Source organism: Zootoca vivipara, chromosome 2 (genome assembly GCF_963506605.1).
Source record: "Zootoca vivipara chromosome 2, rZooViv1.1, whole genome shotgun sequence".
Classification (NCBI taxonomy): Eukaryota; Metazoa; Chordata; class Lepidosauria; order Squamata; family Lacertidae; genus Zootoca; species Zootoca vivipara.
Window position 1 is genome coordinate 6,782,962 of NC_083277.1, and position 23,936 is coordinate 6,806,897.

At 46.9% G+C, this 23,936-nt stretch overlaps 2 protein-coding genes across 2 annotated transcripts; one reads left to right on the forward strand and one right to left on the reverse strand.

Moving 5' to 3' along the window:
• The first annotated feature begins 355 nt into the window (after positions 1–355).
• Positions 356–6,337, forward strand: LOC132591380 (zinc finger protein RFP-like). The gene is made up of 2 exons (XM_060269850.1): positions 356–861; positions 6,206–6,337. The coding sequence occupies exons 1-2, from the start codon at positions 394–396 to the stop codon at positions 6,221–6,223; spliced, it is 486 nt and encodes a 161-aa protein (XP_060125833.1). The 5' UTR covers positions 356–393; the 3' UTR covers positions 6,224–6,337.
• Positions 6,338–13,449: 7,112 nt separating this feature from the next.
• Positions 13,450–19,822, reverse strand: LOC118081198 (uncharacterized). The gene is made up of 10 exons (XM_060269535.1): positions 19,761–19,822; positions 18,869–19,066; positions 17,847–18,298; positions 17,386–17,614; positions 17,050–17,280; positions 16,820–16,961; positions 16,600–16,746; positions 15,740–15,966; positions 15,498–15,625; positions 13,450–15,400 (listed from the first exon to the last, which is right to left on the reverse strand). Exons 3-10 carry the CDS (start codon positions 18,289–18,291, stop codon positions 14,970–14,972), a joined length of 1,980 nt encoding a protein of 659 aa, XP_060125518.1. The 5' UTR covers positions 18,292–18,298; positions 18,869–19,066; positions 19,761–19,822; the 3' UTR covers positions 13,450–14,969.
• Between the last annotated feature and the right edge of the window lie 4,114 nt (positions 19,823–23,936).

Here is a 23,936-nt window from a genome sequence, read left to right on the forward strand (position 1 = left end):
TATTTAAAATGCATCTCTGGGTTATTTGTGGAGTATAGAAATTCGTTCTTTTTCCCCCCTTCAAAATATAGTCCGTCCCCCCACAAGATTTGAGGGACAGTGGACCGGCCCCCTGCTGAAAAAGTTTGCTGAGCCCTTCCCTAAGCCAAAGTCCCTTAGCCGCATCCTACACAACTTACTAGGTATGTGTGTGTTCAAAAGCTTGGGAAGCAATCAGGAAGCATTCGCTACTACTTGAGAAAACATTCAGCAACTGCAAAGCCCCGGAGACACGGTTTTTTAAAAATAAAATAAATATCACGTGATCACTGAGTCATTTCCAGGAAAGGAAACGCCCAGTGGCTTAAAACTGATAAAGTGAAATTTAACTCGGGTCTTCTGCGGGAAGGAGCCATGGCTGCTGCTGGGGGTCACTTGCAGCGTCTCCGTGATGAAGCCACATGCTCCATCTGCCTGGATTATTTCAAGGATCCAGTGACCATCGCAGAATGTGGGCACAACTTCTGCAGATCCTGCCTGATCCAGTACTGGGGGGAATCGGAGGCAGAGGCTTCCTGCCCTCAATGCAGACAAAGAGTCCAGAGAAGGGGTCTCATCCCCAACCGGCAATTGGCTAATATGGTAGAAATAGCCCAGAATCTCAGCCTTCAAGAGGGGAGAGAAGAAGGAGAAGGCAAAGGGAGAATGTGCGAAGAGGGAAAGGGAGAAGGAGGGGAAGGGAGAGTCTGCGAGAAACACCGGGAGCCCCTGAAACTCTTTTGCAAGGAGGACAAAGCCCCCATCTGTGTGGTTTGTGACAGATCAAAGGAGCACAAACCCCACGAGGTGATTCCTCTGGAGGAGGCTTTCGAGGAATACAAGGTAGGAGATCCCTGGATCTTGAGGGGGGGGGAGAAATAGCTGTGGATTCTTCCTGGGAGGTTTTCTTTTTAATTCTCAGGTCCAAAGTAGGCTTGGCATTAATTGGTTGTGTTTATTACGTTAGAAGCAGCCAAGGGGAAGCCTGGGGGCTCCTGGGATGGCTGGGAGGAGGGAATTGAAGTCTTTCTCTCTGCCAGGGGGACAAGGGGATTTTGAAGTACTAGCAGGAGCTTCAAAGATTTGAACTGGGACCTTGGTAGGGAGAGAAAGGGTTAACCTCATCCACATCTCCCAGCAAGGTTGCTTTGTACATATTTAGAACAGTACAAATGTAAATTTCACATACACAACGAAGTACATGTCTCCTTTGGCTACCAGGATGCCTCCTCAATGCCCTGCAAAGCAGAGCAGCGGGGGGACGGGACTGTTAACCAGGAATTGACCAGAAGGTGCAGGATCCTCCCCCCAAAGTATCTGTTGGAAGCAGATTTTTGAGTGGGGGTGGAAGCACCTACTGGTGGGGAGCAGGCTTATTCTGGGGGTGCTGCGAGACCTGTGTAATGAGGTTTCAGTGGGGGGGTGTTGTTGAGTATCTCTTCCCATCCCAAATGGCAAAGAACTCAGTTGTTCATAGTAGCATCTGCAAAGACTAGGGCAGGTTCCCCAAACTAAGACCCGGGGGCCGGATGCGGCCCAATCGCCTTCTTAATCCGGCCCGTGGACGGTCCGAGAATCAGCATGTTTTTACAGGAGTAGAATGTGTCCTTTTATTTAAAATGCATCTCTGGGTTATTTGTGGGGCCTGCCTGGTGTTTTTACATGAGTAGAATGTGTCCTTTTATTTAAAACGCATATCTGGGTTATTTGTGGGGCATAGGAATTCGTTCATATTTTTCCCCCAAAATATAGTCCGGCCCCCCACAAGGTCTGAGGGACAGTGGACTGGCCCCCTGCTGAAAAAGTTTGCTGACCCATGGAAAGGTGACTTTTCCATGACAACTCAGAATTGGACCTGTGCTATTACCGGTATATATAAAAAAGATATCCGGGAAGACCCGGAGTTTGTAGCTGGAGCGAGGTGCGCGGCTTTGGAGGCACCGATTGCGGGGCGGGGGCGCGGCCCCGAGTGACACCCCCTCCAGGGCTGGACTATATTTTTAAGAAGAAAAATGAGCGAATTCCTATGCCCCACAAATAACCCAGAGATGCATTTTAAATAAAAGCACACATTCAACTCATGTAAAAACACGCTGATTCCCGGACCGTCCGCGGGCCGGATTTATAAGGCAATTGGTCCGCACCTGGCCCACAGGCCTGAGGTTGCCTACCCCTGCTCTGGACCCAAACCAGCCCTTTCTCTCCAGGAGCCAGCGCAGGGCTTCTATCTGTTGCCCAGCCTCTCTGCATGCCTCTTCCCTCTTTAGGGTCGCCTACACACACCCAACATGTCTCTGATGAAAATAGGGAAGTCCTTAGGAAAAGCAGGACGTCCCAGGATCAAATCAGAAATGAGGATGGCTTCAGTAAATCCTGGAAAATAGGGACACTTGGTGGGTCTGTTAGAAGGGGGTGATGTAAGGGGGTGACTGTCTGAAACACAGTCTTTACTCATAAATGCTAAGTACCGTAAACACCTCAGACCCCTTATTTATTAATAATAATAATTTATTTATACCCCGCCCATCTGGCTGGGTTTCCCCAGCCACTCTGGGCGGCTTCCAACAGAAAAATGAAATAAAATAATATATTAAACATTAAAAGCTTCCCTTAACAGGGCTGCCTTCAGATGTCTTCTAAAAGTCTGGTAGCTGCTTTTCTCTTTGACATCTGATGGGAGGGCGTTCCACAGGGCGGGCGCCACCACCGAGAAGGCCCTCTCTGCCTGGTTCCCTGTAACTTGGCTTCTCACAACGAGGGAACCGCTAGAAGGCCCTTGGAACTGGACCTCAGTTTCTGGGCAGAACGATGGGAGTGGAGACGCTCCTTCAGGTATACTGCATGTTCTAATTAAATCGTAATATTGACTAAACCTAACATTTTAACACCATAAATCTATTACAATGAAGTTCTATCATGTCACCTCTTACCCGAAGGAGCATCTCCACCCCCACCTTTCAACCCGGACACTGAGGTCCAGTGCCGAGGGCCTAACCAGGCAGAGGGCCTTCTTGGTAGTGGCGCCTGCCCTGTGGAACGCCCTCCTGTCAGATGTCAAGGAAATAAAGAACTATCTTACTTTCAGAAGACATCTGAAGGCAGCCCTGTTTAGGGAAGTTTTTAATGTTTGATGTTTTATCATGTTTTTATATTTTTTGGAAGCCGCCCAACCAGGAAAGATTCTAGAGCAGATCATTAAGCAAATGGTCGGTGAGCACCTATAAAGGAATGTTGTGATCACTACAAGTCAGCATGGGTTTCTGAAAAATAGGTCATGTCAGACTAATCTGATCTCATTTTTTGACAGAATTACAAGCCTGGTAGATGAAGGGAACGCTGTGGATGTAGCCTATCTTGATTTCAGCAAAGCCTTTGACAAGGTTCCCCATGATATTCTTGTAAAGAAGCTGGTAAAATGCGGGCTAGATAATGCTACCATTCAGTGGATTTGTAACTGGCTGACTAACCAAACCCAAAGGGTGCTCACCAATGGCTCCCCTTCATCCTGGAGAGAAGTGACTAGTGGGGTGCCACAGGGTTCTGTCTTGGGCCCAGTCTTATTCAACATCTTTATCAATGACTTGGATGATGGGCTTGAGGGCATCCTGAGTAAGTTTGCAGATGACACCAAATTGGGAGGGGTGGCTAATACCCCAGAGGACAGGATCACACTTCAAAATGACCTTAATAGATTAGACAACTGGGCCAAAGCAAACTAGATGAATTTTAACAAGGAGAAATGTAAGGTACTACACCTGGGCAAAAAAAAAAAAAAATGAAAGGCACAAATACAGGATGGGTGACACCTGGCTTGAGAGCAGTACATGTGAAAAGGATCTAGGAGTCTTGGTAGACCACAAACTTGACATGACATGTGACGCAGCAGCTAAAAAAGCCAACGCAATTCTGGGCTGCATCAATAGGAGTATAGCATCTAGATCAAGGGAAGTAATAGTACCACTGTATTCTGCTCTGGTCAGACCTCACCTGGAGTACTGTGTCCAGGTCTGGGCACCACAGTTCAAAAAGGATACTGACAAGCTGGAACGTGTCCAGAAGAGGGCAACCAAAATGGTCAAAGGCCTGGAAATGATGCCTTATGAGGAACGGCTTAGGGAGCTGGGGATGTTTAGCCTGGATAATAGAAGGTTAAGGGGTGATATGATAGCCATGTTCAAATATATAAAAGGATGTCATATGGAGGAGGGAGAAAGGTTGTTTTCTGCTGCTCCAGAGAAGCGGACATGGAGCAATGGATTCAAACTACAAGATAGAAGATTCCATCTAAACATTAGGAAGAACTTCCTGACAGTAAGAGCTGTTCGGCAGTGGAATTTGCTTCCAAGGAGTGTGGTGGAGTCTCCTTCTTTGGAGGTCTTTAAGCAGAGGTTTGACAGGCATATGTCAAGAATGCTTTGGTGGTGTTTCCTGCTTGGCAGGGGGTTGGACTGGATGGCCCTTGTGGTCTCTTCCAACCCTATGATTCTATGATTCTATCATATCCTGGGGGAACAAGGTGAGTCCCTTCGCTGCCGGGCGGACCCCCAGGGAGGGCTGGCTGCATGCAGGGGACGGTGAGGAGGGGGTGCACTGGCATAGCCAAGAGGCTGCAGGGGGTAGCTGCCCCATAAATCAATCAAAATCAATAAATACTAATGCAAGTATGAGGTTCTGCACCCCCTAACAAAAGCCTGTAACCCACCCACCCCCAGAAATCCTGGCTACAGTCATGAGTGGGTGGGGAGGCACAGGGGATTGGGGTTGAGGAGAGACCATGGGTTGGATGTGCAGACTGGGGGCACAAAGTGGGGCACCAGTGTGGGTTCCAGGCTGTTGTGCACCCTAGAGAAGACTAGCTACTTGCACGCGCACACATCCCCCACCCAAATGGCTAATTTCTATTTTCAAAAGCAGTTGCCTCGTAGAGATGACACCACTCTTCAAAATATAAAAGCACCACATTATCCGTCATTTACAAGACAGGACAAAAACGAATCTGCGTCAAACTGTGCCCCTCTGACGTCTACGGCTACGCCCTCCACTGCTTCCTAGGTGGCTTAAGGTAGCGCCAGCCCTGATCATAGAGTTATAGCGTTGGAAGGGTCCCGAGGGTCATCTAGTCCAACCCCCAGCAGGAATCTCAACGTCCTGTCCCCATTCCATCTGAAACCATACTTACCTTTGCCAATGGGCAGGTGTTTTTTATTGCGGCAACATTGTTTACATCCCACCTTTTTCTCTTTAAGGGGCTCAAGGTGGCCTTTTCCCTCCTCCTCATTTCATTCTCACAACAACCCTGTGAGGGAGGTCAGGCTGAGAGGCAGCAACTGCCCCAAGGACACCCAGTGAGCTTCATGGCTGAGTGAGGATTTGAACCCTGGGCTCCCAAGCCCTAGGCTCACACTCCAAACACAGAAACAGGCCCTGGTCCAGGGGTATGCGCAAGCAAAGCTGCTGTCTTAGCTGCGAGAGGAGCGGAACCTCCGGATCTAGAGGCAGTATACCGAATCTCAGCTGCTGCAGAGAAGTATTACAGTACTTTGATTAAATTAAATTATGTCAAAATGAGAATATGGCCCTGACATGCAGTGGCTTCCCGTTTGTGGAATGCTCTCCCCAGGGAAGTCCACCTGGCGCCTTCATTATACACCTTTAGGCGCCAGGCAAAAACGTTCCTTTTTAACCAGGCCTTTGGTTGACCTGATGGACATCCTATAGCCTTTTAAAATGCGGCTCTGTTTTTTGAGGGGGTGTTATTGGGTGTTATTCTTATTTTGATTTGATATATTGTAAAATTTTCTGTGAACCGCCCTGAGACCTCTGGGTATAGGGCAGTATATAAATTCAATAATAAATAAAAAAGAAAGAAAGAAAGGAACCTCCCTCAGGTTTTGTAGTCCATCTTCGCACTCACTAGCCTGGTGGCGAGATGGGCTCATCCACAGTTGCTCAGGGGAAAAAATCTCCTGGCCAACATTGCAACAATTTACTCACCAATAATTTGCTCTTGGCTTTGCAGGACTTGGCGGCCCCTCAGATTAAGAGAATCTCCGCCTTGAGACAGAAACTGGCAGAAAGAGGAAGAACCAGCTCTCTTTAAACACTACTAGATTTAACCCTTAGCTGATAAACTGCATGATCCCTGCTGTTGACCTTCCAACATTCCTGACCTCTTTGTCTCTCGCAGGTGATGAAACCCTGCTGATGATTCGTACTCAGCCATCTCTCCTTGGCGATGGAGGACAAGCTCTTTCTGGGTCACCAGATCAGGTAGAGGAAATCAGCAACAGGGACCCTGCCAGGCGGCTATCAATCAGGAGTGGGGAACCTCAGGCCTCATGGTAGGGGGCACTAACTGCGGCCCTCCAAGCCTCTATCTGGCCCTCGATACTCTCCCCAGGCCGCTCCCCTTTCCCAGCAACACAGAAGATGCTCCTTGAGTGTTTTTGCCTAGCCGAAATGTGCCCTTGACTCTGATCATGCCTGCTGTTTCCTTGGATGAAGGTAGAAAATTTTGCCTCTGGATCTGCCCAGAATATTGTCTTGAATGGAAAGAGACTTCCAGGTGGGGAAAAAGCTTCTCCAGCCTCTACAGTGGTACCTTAGTTCTCAAACACCTTGGTACTCAAACAACTTGGAACCCAAACACCGCAAACCCAGAAGTAAGTGTTCCAGTTTTTGGGAAGCCGGTGGCGCTCCGTTTTGAGTGATGCCACGCTTCCAATTTGAGTGTCTTGCTTCAATTTTGAGTGTTACGCTTCTGTTTTGAGTGTTACGCTGAGGTCTGTCTGTTTTTGCTATTTATTTTGCCTTTTTGTTTTTGCGGCTCTTTTTTTGTGACTGTGTGGAACCCAGTTCAGCTACTGATTGATTGTGTGACTGCAGTACATTGTTTATTGCAGTGGTTCCCAACAGGTGGTCCGGGGACCCCCAGGGGTCCGCGAGCTATGCCAGAGGGGTCCGCAAGATGCTATTAGAATAAAAAATATATTAAATATATTTCGTATGATAACAGATTTTTTGTTTTGGCCGCTTCCTGCATAAGCAGAGTCTAGCGCAAAACTAGAATTAGATAGAGGCAGTAGTTCTGCTGTATGCCGTTAGGTGGCGCTTTACAAACACTACTGTTTTGCAAAGAGGCAGCGCGCGCATTCTACTAACGCTCACCTCCCCAAGATGTTTTGCGCGCGTCGGCTTCATTTGTGCGCTGCTGCGCAGGTACCCTGTCTTCTCCATTCCTCTCCCTCCTCCCTGGCGCACGCTGCCTCTTTGCAAAACAGTAGTGTTTGTAAACAAAGCGTCGTTTTTCGCGGAAGCTACAGTTCGCGTAGTTAAAAATGTTGTTGGTTAAAAAGTGGTTCATTAAAACGACAAAGGCCTACAGATGAAGAGGAAGATAATGCATTTGATGTTCAAGCAAGTAAGTCAGTGACTCTCGAACCGATTATAAAATATAAAAAGACTCTTAATTTGGCTCTCACTTTTTAATTTTAGGATTAGGAATTAATGGGGGTCCTTGTCACAATAGCGGCTCGATGAGGGGTCCTCGAGAAAATTTTGTTGGGAACCCCTGGTTTATTGCTTTCATTTTATGGATCAATGGTCTCATTAGATAGTGACATTCATGTTAAATTGCTGTTTTAGGAATTGTTTTCAGAAGTCTGGGACGGATTCATCCATTTTGCATTACTTTCTATGGGAAAGTGCGCCTTGGCTTTGGAACGAATTAAGTTTGAGAACCAACGTACCACTGTATATTAATCCCAATTCACCTCCCCTTAACAAGGCTTTGGGATTTTGCTTGTAGGCCAGTCTATTTTGATATTTGCAAGGAAGCATTTCCCCCACCCCACCCCACCCCACCCCCACCTCTCTCTCTCTCTCTGGACTCAGTTTCCCTTGAGGACATGACTGCACATTTCACTGAAGAGGAATGGGCTCTGCTGGGCCCTGACCAGAGAGCCCTGCACAGCCAAATTATAATAAATAATAATAATAATATGAAGATTTGCAGGATCGTGTCCTCTCTCGGTAAGGTTCCCTTTTACTCTGGTTGATGTAATTTCTTTTCAGAAATGCAAGTAAATTCATTGGCACTACTCAACACGTTTAGCGTCAGTGTGTCAGCATCGCAAGTCTTATTCTTTTGGTCCAGCGAGATTTATCTATTTGTGTATATCTTTCGTATATCTCTTTCTATAGCTCTGCTTCGGTTTATCTACCGTTTTCCCATTTAACAAAAATCCACAAGGAGGATTAACCCTGGTCAGATGCCAGTAGAAAAAGTAAAAATTATGATCATATTATTTGTAACACTGATTTATGGATTGCCTTATATATTATTGCCTTCTATGGCAAAACTTACCACAAGAATAAGAAATCAAGATAACATTTTTTTAAAGTAAAAGAATGGAAATGGTTTATTGAATATTTACAGATAAATTGTAAACAGATAAAAACATTGGTAGGATTATTGTAATAACCTGCAGTTTCATAAGAGTATATATTTACAGAAGATGAATAAATGAGGAAATTAAGTTAGTTTGGATATGCAGAATACCAGCCTGGTAATATCAGGGAGAAATTCACAACAGATTAACAAATCTTTGTTAAGGGAGAAATATTCAAGCAACGGTATATGCAAGTGACGAATACATGGAAAACGCATGGGAAATAAAACAGAATACGGCTATTTAAATCTAACTCTGATGAGGAGAATTATCTGCAAACACAGCCACTAAAGAATAAAAATTATAATGGAAGAAAATTATAATGCTGAACACGATCATTGGTTTACCATAGCTGCCAAGTTTCGGATTTGAAAATAAGGGATCAGCACCCTCACCTGTCCTGGGGACAGTCTACGATTCTCAGGGAGTGTGTCGAGGTACCCAGACATCCCCCCCCCAATAACTCTGAGAGAGGACGGAGCTGGGAGCCAAACCCTTCACCTCTCCCTCGGATGCTCCCAAAGGCTCATGCGCAGTCCTAGCCCCTACCAGGGGTACGGACAAACATGTGGAGCCCCAGGATTCCTTTAACGGAATACCCCTATCAGCAGCAATTTTGAGGGGCAGGTCCAGCCCAATCCTTACCCCTCCACCATCCAATTTGAACCAATGCCTAACCGCAACCTTACAAGTTGTGACAATTTGCTCCGCAGTAGGCAAAAACCACATGGAACCAGCCAAGTGGACAAAATTCCTACCAGACCCCTGATCCAAAACAGGCGACCCCATGACAGGCATAGCAATGTCAAGTGCAAAGAACCCCTTGTGCAATGAGCAGGCTTTACATTTATTTTCTAAAAGCCAGGAGCAAAGTCCCCAAGTGAAGTGAGAATGTTCTGGGAGATGTTTAATTACCTTTGGAGCTATGGATAGGAAGACTCAGCACCCTGCCCTGAGTTTTCCACTTCCCACAAGGCTGGGACACAAAGCAGAACCCTGTCAGAAGCTCTGAATTAGTGGAGGAGGGAGCTCATAAGGTTGTACGAGCCAAAATGGCGGCGGAGGCAGTAGCTTAGTCAGAGCCTCCCGCCTTCAATCAAGCTTTTAAGCAGTTTTTAGTCACCTTTTGATCCTAAGTTGACACTTAAATTGTTCATTAGTTGCCTTATCAGTTTGTCTCCTTTTGTTTTTAGTTTTTGTGGTTTTATTTTATGGTTTTATGGCTCAACTCGACTTAGCGTAATCACTGAACGACGAGTGAAGATTGATTGCAGCCCTGGCGATTAACTTGCAGTTTCGTCTTTATTCACTGGCTGTTTTTCCTCCACCTGTTAAAAGACCTGGTTTTGACTCGACAGAACTTTGCTAATTCCTTAGAATGCCTGTTAGAAGGAAAAAACGAAGCAAGAAGAACCAAAACAGCATAATTGGGACTCATAAATCCTCTAAAGCTGAGAAGCGGTCGAAAGCGAATACCATTACTCCTAACCCTGAAAGAGAGCAAACTGTGAGTAATGATGTCGGGAGATCCCCCCCACTCTTTTCTCCAAGGGAACGAGATGACCTGACTCCTCTCCTCTCAAGGAGGGTTGGAGATGATTCGATCCAGAGGACAGGAGGAGGAGAGACTCCCCTTACTCCAAACGCTGACCCACCCATGTCTTTGGAACAAAACAGCAAAAGAGCTTATTGCCAGCAGATTCCAGACATGCACCCTTACCAAGAAATTTGCATGATGTCTGCAGAAACTATGGTCTTAGTTCTCCAAAGACTGAATGAAATTCTCACAAAAATAGTTAATATAGAGGAGAAATTGGATATCTGCCCTCCCTTTACAAAGCCCAGGCATAGCTATGTTAACGATTTGCCAATACAAGTCACGGACCAAATAAGGTCCTGCCAAGTTCTCCAAAAGAACCAGATTATGCTTGAGATTCATCGCAATGTGTACAGGTGGACGAATCGCAGGTCAATTACAACATCCTTATCCCAGCTTTTGAACTGCCATTATAAAAAAGTAGACCTGGAAAACTTCCACTTCTTGCCCAACACAAGAAATGCCACACGTTTACTTATGACCTTTAGTAAACCGGCATTCCCATCCCGACTTATGGAGATGAAAAACATCTTATGGCGGTCTTACTCTCTCCACCCGGTAAGGGTTTTCAAAGATGAAGTAGTGAGACAGTTGGTCCCTGACAGAGAATCAAAACAAATGCTGAGAAGGGAAATCAAACTAAACAATAGAGACATCATAAATACGAAAGAGGAAGAGAAAGTCGTGAGCTCAGAAATACAAGAACTGAAGAGAAGATTATTAAGCATAAAATCGGAGATTTCAATTCAAAGTATAAGGACACTACAGCCTGGAACACAATATTTAAATAAGCCCAACAACTTTCCATCCCAAGGAAGGACATCGGTCCAACACTCGGATCTCTTCCTAAGTGATAGCAATGAAGAGGAAGAGCCTGGCGACCATGATAACTCCATGTTAACAACTCCCAAAGAACTTCAGGTTGCTGATAGACTCTTGATCCAAAATACTCAGGCTGGTCCTTTGCTTAATACTCCCAAAACCCACGAAGACAACCGTTCCTCCCCATTCCATCTTTGGCAAGATAGGACAGATGGAGTTCCTCAGCAGGAAGCTGGCTCTCTGTTGGCGAATGATCCCCATTTTTACAGCACATGCTTCTTTAATATTCCCAAAGGCCCAGAAAGAGTTAGCAGCCCCTCGGTCATCCCATGAGCAAGAAAGGGATTGACAGCTAGTGGGCCATTGTGGGGCCGCCCTCCTTACATGGGGTGCTGCGGGATGGACCATACCTAGTGGGGATGTTTGTCCAGCTGATTCCATACTCCATCATTATACCCCTCCGACCCAAGAGACCTGGCCCAGGGATGACTGGTTAGTGAAGGGATACCAGTCCTTTATAGATGAGGCCAACATGGGGTTTGGGATCACCACCATGGAAGGGCGAGGGAGGTATGGCGGTGGGGGTAGATTTTACAGGCGAAGGGTTTTGAGATGTGGTGATGCTCGAATCCCTTCCAATCTTCGCCCCATCCCGAGGGACGAGGGTAGGGCGAGCAGGGATTACCCACCTCCGTCACTGGTGTTGTGCAATGCCAGGTCTATAGGCAATAAAACCGCCACTATGAGAGACTTTTTCATCTCACTGGAGGTCGACCTGGCTTGCGTGACTGAGACCTGGGTGCGTGAGGGCGAAGTAGTTGCCCTGCATGAGATAACACCCCCGGGCTTCTCCGTCCTCCACCAGTCGCGGACTGTGAGTCGGGGGGGAGGGGTAGCGCTGTTAATCCGGGAGGATTGCTCTTTCAGGGCTCTGCCATCACCATCAATCACCAGCATTGAATGTGTTGGCCTAGTGTGGGGCACCAAGGGGGGCTTGGCTGTCTGGCTGGTGTACCGACCACCTAGCGCACCAGCAGCCACCCTGTCGGACCTGCTGGAGGTGGTGGCAGGCTGGGCCTTGGAGTTCCCTAACCTACTGGTTTTGGGGGACTTCAACGTCCATGCAGATGCCACCCCCTCCTCACGGGTTCCGGATCTGGTGTCTTCCATGGCGACACTAGGGCTCTCCCAGTTTGTTTTGGGTCCCACACATCAAGCAGGCCACACGCTGGATTTGATCTTTGGTGCGGGTATAGACGTGATCATGTCCCCAACTGTGGAAGTGCCATGGTCTGATCACTACGCTCTGAAAGCCAGGATTGACTTCCCGCCCCTCCCCTGCTTGGGTGGCGAGCCTATTTGGGCTCGCCCGCATAGGCTGGTGGATCCTGACGGATTCCGTCAGGCCTTGCGGGACCCTGCTCCCCCTGGCGGCTCATTAGAAGAGCTGGTCGAGAACTGGAACAACCGGCTCTTGGCGGCCATCGATGAGATCGCACCTAAGCGCCCTCTGCGACCCCACCGAAACCGGGCCCCTTGGTTTACCGAGGAGCTTCGGAAAATGAAGCGGGACCTTAGACGGCTAGAGCGAGTATGGCGGCGTGCTCACGACGGAGCCTCAAGAACACCTTACAGGAAACTTATGAAAGCCTATGAGATGGCGGTGAAAGCTGCAAAAAAGTCCTACTTCTCAGCTTCCATTGCATCCGCTAGCTCTCGCCCAGCACAACTTTTTAGAATAATCAGGTCTTTAACAACCCTAGAGGAACAGCCAAATTTAAATACGAATTTGACCCATAGCTGTGAGGCATTTGCGAGCTTTTTTGCGGAGAAAGTCTTGACACTCCGCCGTGACCTCCCTGCCAATTTGGATACAATAACGGAACTGGAGGCCCCTCGACTGTCTTCGAGTTCAGTATTGGACCAATTCGATCAGATACTCCCTGCCGATGTAGACAGATTCCTCCGGGCTGGAAGGCCCACCACTTGCTCCCTGGACCCGTGCCCGTCTTGGCTGATTAGAGCGTGTCCAGATGAGGTACGGGCCCCCCTGGGTGAGATCATCAACTTGTCCCTGGGCACAGGGACTTTCCCAGAGGAGTTGAAGGAGGCAGTGGTGTGTCCACTCTTAAAGAAAACATCTCTAGATCCTTTAGATCTATCCAATTATCGCCCGGTTTCGAATCTTCCGTACCTGGGTAAGATAATTGAGAGAGTGGTTGCCGAACAGCTTGGTAGGTTTCTGGATGAAACATCGGCTCTAGATCCATTTCAGTCCGGCTTTCGCCCTGGTCATGGGACCGAGACAGCTCTGGTCGCCTTAACAGATGATCTCCGTAGACAGCTGGATCGAGGTGGGTCGGGACTGCTGATTCTTTTAGACCTGTCAGCAGCCTTCGATATGGTCGATCATGAAGTTTTAGACCACGGCCTTGCCGACGTGGGGATTCAGGGCACAGCCCAACAATGGCTGCGTTCCTTCATCTCAGGTCGGGGACAGAGAGTGGCGCTAGGGAGGGAGTTGTCGCCGCGGCACCCCTTGGTGTGTGGAGTCCCGCAATCCTTTCCCCAATGCTTTTTAATATCTTTATGCGCTCCCTTGCCCAGATTGTCCGGAGTTTTGGGCTGGGTTGTCATCAATATGCTGATGACACCCAGATCTATCTGTTGATGGACGGCTGCCCTGCCTCGGCCCCGGACACACTCACCAGGTGCTTGGAAGCTGTGGCTGGATGGCTACGTGGGAGCCGACTGAAGTTAAATCCTTCGAAGACAGAGGTCCTCTGGCTAGGTCGGGGCGACATGGGGTTGGGGGGCGAACTCCCATCTTTTGCAGGGGCTCAATTGGTACCAGCGCCTTCTGTCAAGAGTTTGGGTGTAACCTTTGATGCCTCCCTTTCCATGGAGGCGCAGGTTGCATCCACAGCAAAGGTGGCATTTTTCCATCTCCGCCGCATCATCCATCTCTCTCTTGCCCCGATCTGGCCACAGTGATCCATGCAATGATCACCTCCAGGCTTGACTATTGTAACTCGCTCTACGCAGGGTTGCCCTTAAAGCTGACCCAGAAACTCCAGCGGGTGCAGAATGCCGCGGCGAGGCTCCTTACAGGGTCCCGGCCGCGGGATCACATTCATCCAGTGCTTTACCAGCTGCACTGGCTTCCGGTGGAGTACAGGATCAGGTTTAAGGTGCTGGTTTTGACCTTTAAAGCCCTATGCGACTTGGGACCCTCGTACCTACGGGACCGCCTCTCCTGGTATGCCCCGCGGAGGACCTTAAGGTCCACAAATAATAATATTCTGGAGATCCCGAGTCATAAGATGGCTAGATTGGCCTCTACTAGAGCCAGGGCCTTTTCAGTACTGGCCCCAACCTGGTGGAACGCTCTTTCCCAGGAGACCAGGGCCCTGCGGGATTTGTCATCTTTCCACAGGGCCTGCAAGACAGAGCTGTTCCGCCTGGCCTTTGGGTTAGACTCAGCCTGACCCCTGTGTTTTTCTCCCTCATGGCTTGGATTTATGGCCTACTTGAAATGAGGCTGCACTTTAAATTTTAATACTGTATTTTAATCTGTATTTTAACTAATTGTTTTTATGTTTTATTGTGGTTCTGTTGGTGTCAGCCACTTATGGCCTACTTGAAATGAGGCTGCACTATAAATTTTAATACTGTATTTTAATCTGTATTTTAATTAATTGTTTTTATGTTTTATTGTGGTTCTGTTGGTGTCAGCCGCCCTGAGCCCGGTTTTTGACTGGGGAGGGCGGGGTATAAATAAAAATTTATTATTATTATTATTATTATTATTATTATCCATTGCAAGCAGAAAAGGTGAAACTGCAAGCTGCTTGCTATTAATATAAAAGGCTATGGCCGTCAATCAAATAACTTGCAACATACCAATTTCCCCAACAACAGCAAACCCCCAATCACACTTGTGGCCAACTAGTCTGACCCGCCCAACAAACCAAGGGATGTCTTGTTAACCCTTCCACAACCCGAGCTCTCTCAAAATATGAGAGAGACATTGAAAATCTTCAATTAAAAATATTCAATTCTTCATGGGGGATTGATTAGGTTCAGTCTTTTGGCTCTTCTCTGGCATCTATTAAGGACTGATTATACAAATGTGTTGCAGGCTTTGCAGCCTTTAACACTCTTTTGGAAGGAGTGTATTTGTAGGCTGGGCCAGAGTAGTTGATTTTACAGGCAAGCAAAGCAGAAACAGTGCTGTTGTCTAATAATGCCATCCTCTTCTCTGCAACTATCTCTCTCACCATACTAAACACCCTTTCAGAACTGGCATTGCTGTGGGGAATACAGAGTAACGCCTTCATTAATCTTGACAGCTCCCTGAACCTCACATCCTTCCCTAGCAGGCCCCAGAATCTGTCAATTTTTTCTTCTTGGGGGAGTTGCTTGGTATCTGTCAGCTGGTAGTCAAGGAGTTCCTCTCTCAGCCTATCTTCGTTCAAGCTCAACTGAGGGAGCAGGGCCACTAGACTTTCCACTGTAAAATAAAACAAGTGTTTAACTGAACATTGCTGATCTAAACTATGTACTAACTCAATCATTCTATCAATGGGGAAACTGTCCCAAACATCTACCTGCCCCTGGAGTAACATCAAGGCGAGCAGCAGGGTCCAGCACTTTCAAGTCCCTCGGGAGTGGATTGTCGAGGGGAAAGTAGGAGAACATCTTCTGAAGCACTGCTTCGTAGAATCTTCTCACAGTTCTGCAACAGCATAAGAGTGAAAAAACTGATTAGTGGCAACATTTTAGGCACACAGCCTATACTCTCATACTGAGATGATATCATGATTACATAACTGCTGGGTAATATACTCACTGGAAGATTTTCTTCTCGGCGGACACAGGAAGCTCTGTGCTTCTCATGAACGCCTTTGTGTCTGCTCCGATAAAGAGGTCTTCATCAGGCAACTGATGTCCTTCTCCATAATTCACCTCCCTGAGAGGTACATCCATCATGGTCCTGGCTGGTATGAGGAAGCCCAGGATCTTCTTGATCAGCCTGCACATCTCCTCTTCAAGCCTGTGAATTTGCACTTCCTCTGACTGCAGAAAATATTTAAAAAAACAGAGAATTCGGAATGCTACAATTAGCACAATCCTATTTATAAGGGACGTGGGTGGCGCCGTGGGTTAAACCTAGGGCTTGCCGATCAGAAGGTCGGCGGTTCGAATCCCCGCGACGGGGTGAGCTCCCGTTGCTTGTTCCCAGCTCCTGCCAACCTAGCAGTTCGAAAGCATGTCAAAGTGCAAGTAGATAAATAGGAACCGCTACAGTGGGAAGGTAAACAGCGTTTCCGTGTGCTGCTCTGGTTCACCAGAAGCGGCTTAGTCATGCTGGCCACATGTCATGTCATGTCATGCTGGCCACATGTCATGTCATGTCATGCTGGCCACATGTCATGTCATGTCATGTTGGCCACATGTCATGTCATGTCATGCTGGCCACATGTCATGTCATGTCATGCTGGCCACATGTCATGTCATGTCATGCTGGCCACATGTCATGTCATGTCATGCTGGCCACATACTGGCCAGCTCCCTCGGCCAGTAAAGCGGGATGAGCGCCGCAACCCCAGAGTCAGTCACGACTGGACCTAATGGTCGGGGGTCCCTTTACCTTTACCTATTTATTTATAACTATTATTCACACATACATACAATGTCATTGGTACCCACCTGGAAGGCAATATTAAATTCAGAAAAAGGCTTAAGGGCAGCAGCCAGGAACAAGAAGTAGATCTTCACGACCGGATCAGCCAGATGGCCAGCTAGATCACGTAGTTTGGCACTCTTCTCCACTTCCTCAAGGCTGCCAAAGTAGGCCTGCAGAACACAATTAAAATGAAAACAAAGCATAGTAAAGCATGTATATATCTGCTGCACTTACCATCCTTACCTTTAGTGCATCCCATTGGTTCAACACTCTCTGGATGCAGGTTAACAGACTCAGCCATCGGGTGCTGCAGTCCCTGAGCAGCTCCAGGTGGTCTGAATCAGTAAAATCTACAAAATCCTTGGAGATTTCACATCTTTTTGCACTGTAATATAGAAAATAGTTTTGTTAGTGGCAGGATATGTATGTGTATGTTTGCAATGCCTATCCAATAATAATGTACATGAATTCACCTTTTATCAAAGTGGGTGTATATTCTGACCAGGATGTCTTCAACAGGTACCTGTGCTGCTCTGATGGCACAGCCAGTGGCCAGCTGTACTAGGTAGCAGATGCAGCCAAGATCCTGAACGTGGGGCTGACTGGTCTTCAGTCTGCTGATAACAGAGTCGTGTTTGCCTTTCATGACACTCGCATTATCAGAGTTAAAGGCTATCAGGTTCTCCCACGGAATGCCTCTTTTTCTACAGAAAAAAAGAAAAAAATGCAACAAAATATCACTCAAAATGTAAGGTTATAGTTAAGAGAAAACTACTGCAAACGTCAACAACACAGTGCGGCTTCCCTACCTTAATGCTTCACTCAGCTTTTCATAAAGATTTTCTGCATTTGCAACGTCGCATATGGACATCTCCAAAAATCTGGTAACAACCTGCAGATTGGCCTCATCGTAGAGTCTAGCCATGATGACAAATTCTTTGCCTGCTTTTCTGTTGTTCGATTCGTCACACATCAATGAAAAGGGCTGAGATTGGCATGCTTTGGCCAACTCGTCATCTAGCTCAGCTGCTATGGCACCTGTTGAGTAAGAGCACAGTAACATTAGCTAACAATAACCTGACAATATTACAGTGGTAGCTCAGTTCTTAACCAGAGGTACCATTGTTTTCTTCATAGAATAATAGAGTTGGAAGAGACCACAAGGGCCATCCAGTCCAACCCCCTGCCAAGCAGGAAACACCATCAAAGCATTCTTGACATATGGGTGTCAAGCCTCTGCTTAAAGACCATTTAATTTGAATCAACTTACCTTTTATGATTTGCGCAGTTTTGGTTCTCCCCGCAGAATATCTTTGTGCAATGGCAGAGTCCGGGAACATGTCAGCTACATACTTGTTGTAGTCGTCGCAGAAGGTGAAAGGAACGTTGTTTTTGGCACACAGCATGGCCATTTTAACCTCTGCATTTATGACCTGGTCAGTCTCTTCGGTATTACTAGTCACACATGTGGACATCGTCGGGGCATTTTTCTGTGCCTCTACCCCGCGCTTGTGTTTGGCTGATTTTGTATGCTGAGTGACATCGTTCCTTCCCCCGTGGGAGACACTAAATTCGCAACTGCAAATTGTGCAGAATGCGTAACTGTGGCCCACTCTGCTTTTCTTCAAGAAGCTAAATTCGCTTTCCCATTTCTCAAGATACTTGCACATTGTCTTTGCTTTTTTTGAAGGAATGTCTTCTCCACCTCCATCCATCTCTTTCCTTGTTTGAAAAAGAAGAAAAGCAACACATTCAGAGTAGCCACACGTGCAATTTGCAAGGAGATTGCTCTCCTGTAGCAAGCCTACCCCCAGGCTGCTGCTGGAGGGCGGGAAGGCTGTAAAGGCCTCCTGCTGCACTCCCCGGGGGATGGGGACAGGCAATGGAAAGCGGCGCTGCCCCAAACGCGGCCCACGCAGCTGCCGGAGGACAGGAAGGCCAAAAAGGCCTCCCGCCGTCGCCCGCTCTTTGCCAGGCCCGCCCGGGGAAGGCTCCAAGCTCCGAGACACGGCGAGGCCTCCCCCACGAGGCCCAGGCCACCACCAAAGGGCGGGAGGCCCCAAGAGGCCTCCTGCTGCCCGGCACACTCCCTGGGGGATGGGGACGGGCTGCGGAAAGCGGCGCTGCCGCAAATGTGGCCCACGCCACTGCAGGGGCGAAATTGGGCCCTTTAGAAAAAGGGGGGATGCACTTCTAAAAGAGAATCCCAAAGCGTTCCCCCCTACTCCCAGCCAATCGGGCCATGTGTCGGGGGGGGGCAAAGGCCCAGGCATACCCCTGCTCCAGACATACCTTATTTTCCCTGGCAAGGATGGGCCGTCAATGTTAGCATCTATCCCGATTCCCCGAGCACAGGTACTTTCCAAGTCCCTCCAAGCCAAAGGCCAAAGGCAGAAAGCCCAGCCAACAGCCAAACGAAGCGGTGGTTCCCACAGCGCAGCGATCCGGCAAAGGGACACAGCAGCAAGGAAACCACACCGCTGTATTTAACTGAAACACAAATGTTTTTAAATGTGTGTGTCTTTGGGGGTGTGGGTGTTATTGGGTTGATTTTGTTTCTGTTTTGATTATGTACTTTGAGTTTGTATATTGTAATTTTATCCTGTGAACCGCCCTGAGGCCTGTGGGTTTAAGGAGGTATATCAATTTAATAAATTATAGTATAATCAGGCCAGATAAAAATTATTACAAGTTCCAGGGTGAGCCCCTGCAGAAGGCTTTCCCATGCTTAAGGGTTTGCCTTGACCCCAAGCCCTATGGAGAGACCAAGGAAGGTCACTCACCTGCACAGGTTGGCCTGCTGGGAGGAGAAAGACCTGCCCTTCCATTGGGAAAATATGTCCTACCCCCATACAAAAGGGGAAAGAACTATAAATGCATTATTTTAGCGGAATTATATACAGAATGCATTAATTATGGGAAATGTAAATATTATGGGAAATATCCTTTGCAAAAGCGTGTGCATGAGGAGAAATCTGCACCAAAATGCTGACCAATTTTCAAGAGCTCTTTTTAAAAATAATATGTCGAAATCTGTACCTTAAGAAAAAGGAGAAACAGAAAAAAAGCTTACATTGAAACGGTTTGCCTAATATATATATATATATTTAAATCCCTCCGCATACTCCATCCAGCAGCACCCCCACTCCCCCCCCCAGTTATAATATATAATAATATGACCCACCTCCAGCGCCTCCGCGAGGAAGTACAACCGCCGCCACGACCAGCATCTCCCTTGGGAAGCGGGACAGGAAGCGGAAGCTCCTATTCTCCCACAGCCTTTTCCCCTCCGCTCTAGGAATCTCAGCTCTGTCGCCGCTGCTCTTAACCGTTTCGGAGCCGAGCGGCAGGAGCCTTTGTGCTTCTCCGGGCAGAGAGCGAGGAGAGGCGCTTGTCTCGCCTCCGGAAAGCCTCGCTGGATCAGCTGCACGGCCCCCCCAAAACGTTTTCTAAACTATATATATATAAAATTATTAAACTGGTGTCAGACAAGTGTGGTGTCAGGGGGGGATGGGCTGGATTTTCTTAATATGCCCCATTACATGCAGTATATATTTTAAAAATTACTGTATTTGTTTCTGATTATTTGGATGAAGGAATTGAGGGGATGCTCATCAAATTTCAGATGACACCAAACTGGAAAGGGTAGCTAATGCTGCAGAAGACAGAATCAGAATTCAAAAGGACCTTAACAGATTGGAGAACTGGGCTCCAGCTAACAACATAAATTTCAGTAGGGACAAGTGTAAGGTTCTGCACTTAGGCAGGAAGAACCAGATGCACAAATATAGGATGGGGGATACCTGGCTTACTAGCAGTACATGTGAAAAGGATCTAGGGGTTTCAGTGGACCACAAACTTAACATGAGTCAACAGTGTTATGCAGCAGCAAAAAAGGCGAACGTTATTCTAGGCTGCATCAAGAGAAGTCTAGTGTCCAGATCAAGGGAAGTCTTAGTCTCACTCTATTCTGCCTTGGTCAGACCACACCTGGAATATTGTGTCCAATTCTGGGCACAATTTAAGAAATATGTTGTAGGAGATTTTAGCTTATATCAATATTGACAAGCTGGAACGTGTGTAATAATAATTATTTGTTATTTGTACCCCACCCAGGGCAACCAAGATGATCAAGGGTCTGGAAGCCAAGCCTTAGGAGGAGCGCTTGAATGTTTAACCTGGATATGGTGAAGGAATGGTTGAAGGAGCTGGATATGTTTAGCCTGGAAAAGAGGAGACTTGAGAGGAGATATGAGAGCCATCTTCTTAAGCCTAAGGGATGCCACATGGAGGAGGAAAGAAGCTTTCTCCAGCCCTGGAGGGTAGGACTCGAACCAATGACTTCAAGTTGCAAGAAAGGAGATAGACCAGGCATCCCCAAACTTTGGCCCTCCAGATGTTTTGGACTACAATTCCCATCTTCCCTGACCACTGGTCCTGTTAGCTAGGGATCATGGGAGTTGTAGGCCAAAACATCTGGAGGGCCGCAGTTTGGGGGTGCCTGAGATAGACACATGAAAAAACTTTCTGACAGTAAGAACTGTTTGACAGTGGAACAGTCTCCCTTGGGAGGTGGTGGACTCTCCTTCCTTGGAGGTTTATAAGCAGAGATTGGATGGCCACCTGTCATGGATGCTTTAGCAGTGATTCCTGCATTGCAGGGGGTTGGACTAGATGAGCCTTGGGGTCCCTTCCAACTCTAAAATTCTATGACTCTATGATTAAGGGTCTGATTGGTCCGCAGGAGCCACTCCAGGTGGAAGTGAATCAGCAACCTGATTGGCCTGCAGGAGCAGCCAATCAGGCTGCTGGCAGAAGTCAATCCACAACCTGATTGGCCCACAGGTGTAGCCCTGAAGTAGCCAATCACGCAAGGCCCATTGTGTAAATAATGTATATAAGCAGATGATTTGGGGGAAAGAGCCATTCTTCTCTTCTTCAGCGACTATGAGCTAAATAAAGAGCATGAAATTCACTCTCGACTCCGAGTATATTTCATTCTTCTTCTTCACCACCACCACTCTGGGAACTGTAGCTCTCTGAGGGGAATAAGGGTCTCCTGACCACAGCACCCTTAGCGTTCTATAGTTACGGGGGGGGGGGGGAGGGAAGCCATGACTGCTCAAAGTGGTATGATAACTGCTTTAAACATACAATGCAAATGGGCGCAGAGTTTCTGCTAGGCGCAACAGCTATCTGTTTTGTGCCTCATTATGCATGATCTAGCTTTCTTTTGTGCCTTGCTTCCCTCCCCCCCCAGGACCAATTGCAGTCATCAGCAGTCGTTAACAGCCATCAACAGGTTCACTCCTATCAGCCCATCACCCATTCCCACCCCCACCCCCCACCCTCTGAATATAAATAAGGGCCTGGTTGATTCTGTTTCAGTGTATCTGACGAAGTGTGCATGCACATGAAAGCTCATACCAAAATAAAAACTTAGTTGGTCTTTAAGGTGCTACTGAATGAATTTTTTTATTTTGCTTCGACTCAGACCAACGCGGCTACCTACCTGTAGCTATCTGTTTAGTTACAGGTAGGTAGCCGTGTTGGTCTGAGGTAGTCGAAACAAAACAAAAAATTCCTTCCACTCTTCTTCTCCTTCTTTGCCGATCACTCGTAGCCGAATAAGATTGTCTTCCAGAAACACGGTTTTAACAATGGGTCCGAAAGTGACTGTGGAGGCCAATTCTGGATCCACACATCCTTCCACAGTGGGGACATTGGTTTCCGGGTGGGAGTTGATCACGGTGTGGATTTGCCAAGCGTGCCTTCCTCTTAGCACGTTTCTCCCTTGTGTCCTGAGATCGAGATTCTTCAAAGCCCATGACCTTTGATAAAGGCTGTTCTCCAACTGGAGCGCTCGCAGGCCAGGGTTTCCCAGTTGTCTGTGTTTATACTACATTTTAAAAGATTTGCCTTGAGACCGTCTTTAAACCTTGAGCTGTTCGACATTTCCCATAATTCCTTTACTTTACAATTTCACCACATGTGGTAAAAGGTGCCTTCCTTTTCTTTACATTTCCAGCAAATATTTGAACTTGTCCTGTACATTTTTGCTAATTTACTTGGGAGTTAAATACCAGCGGTACATCATTTTCATAGAGTTTTCTTTTAATGTATAACACGCTGTAAATTTCAAATCCTCTCTCCATAATTTTTCCCATGCTGAAAACGGAGCCATCACTTATTTTAACTGTGGTTTAACATAACATGTGAACCTCGCCAATGTAACTGAAGCACCAATCTGCTGCAAAATGTAAGTGAAAGTAGAATGATGGTGATGTTTCAGCTTAACTGGAATATTTACAATAATGTGGATTTGCCAAGCGTGCCTTCCTCTTAGCACGTTTCTCCCTTGTGTCCTGAGATCGAGATTCTTCAAAGCCCATGACCTTTGATAAAGGCTGTTCTCCAACTGGAGCGCTCGCAGGCCAGGGTTTCCCAGTTGTCTGTGTTTATACTACATTTTAAAAGATTTGCCTTGAGACCGTCTTTAAACCTTGAGCTGTTCGACAGTGGAATTTGCTGCCAAGGAGTGTGGTGGAGTCTCCTTCTTTGGAGGTCTTTAAGCAGAGGCTTGACAGCCATATGTCAAGAATGCTTTGATGGTGTTTCCTGCTTGGCAGGGGGTTGGACTGGATGGCCCTTGTGGTCTCTTCCAACGCTATGATTCTATGAGCAACGTCATAAATCCGGGAGCAGCGGGAAAGTGTTGTTTTAGCAGTGTATATACCTTGGGGCTTCCAGTTCACACGAAGCCATCACTTTTTAAAAAAATAAATGATTTTTATTTGATTTTTACAAATTAATTCACACTCAAAAATCACAAATAATAAAAATCACGCAAGATTCTTCCGAATCTCAAGGACCTCCCCCCTCCCTTCCGTGGATTCTTTGGTTAACCTTTTCAACTGGATACTATAAATCCTCCTAATTTTTCAGTCCTCCATTATATCCAAAGTCTATGTAACATTACAAGAGTTATTTAAGACCTGCCAAATAATTCAAGTGTTTACAGTGGTCTGTCAAATATGATATAAATTTCTCCCAATCTTTGTGGAAGTTTGATCTTCCTGGTTTCTGATTTTCCCAGTCATTCTTGCCATCTCTACATAATCCAGTAGTTTGTCTGCCAGTCCAATTTTATCGTCTTCCCAACTTCAGGCAAGCAGCATCCTTGCAGCTGTTGATAACATTTCCCATAATTCCTTTACTTTACAATTTCACCACATGTGGTAAAAGGTGCCTTCCTTTTCTTTACATTTCCAGCAAATATTTGAACTTGTCCTGTACATTTTTGCTAATTTACTTGGGAGTTAAATACCAGCGGTACATCATTTTCATAGAGTTTTCTTTT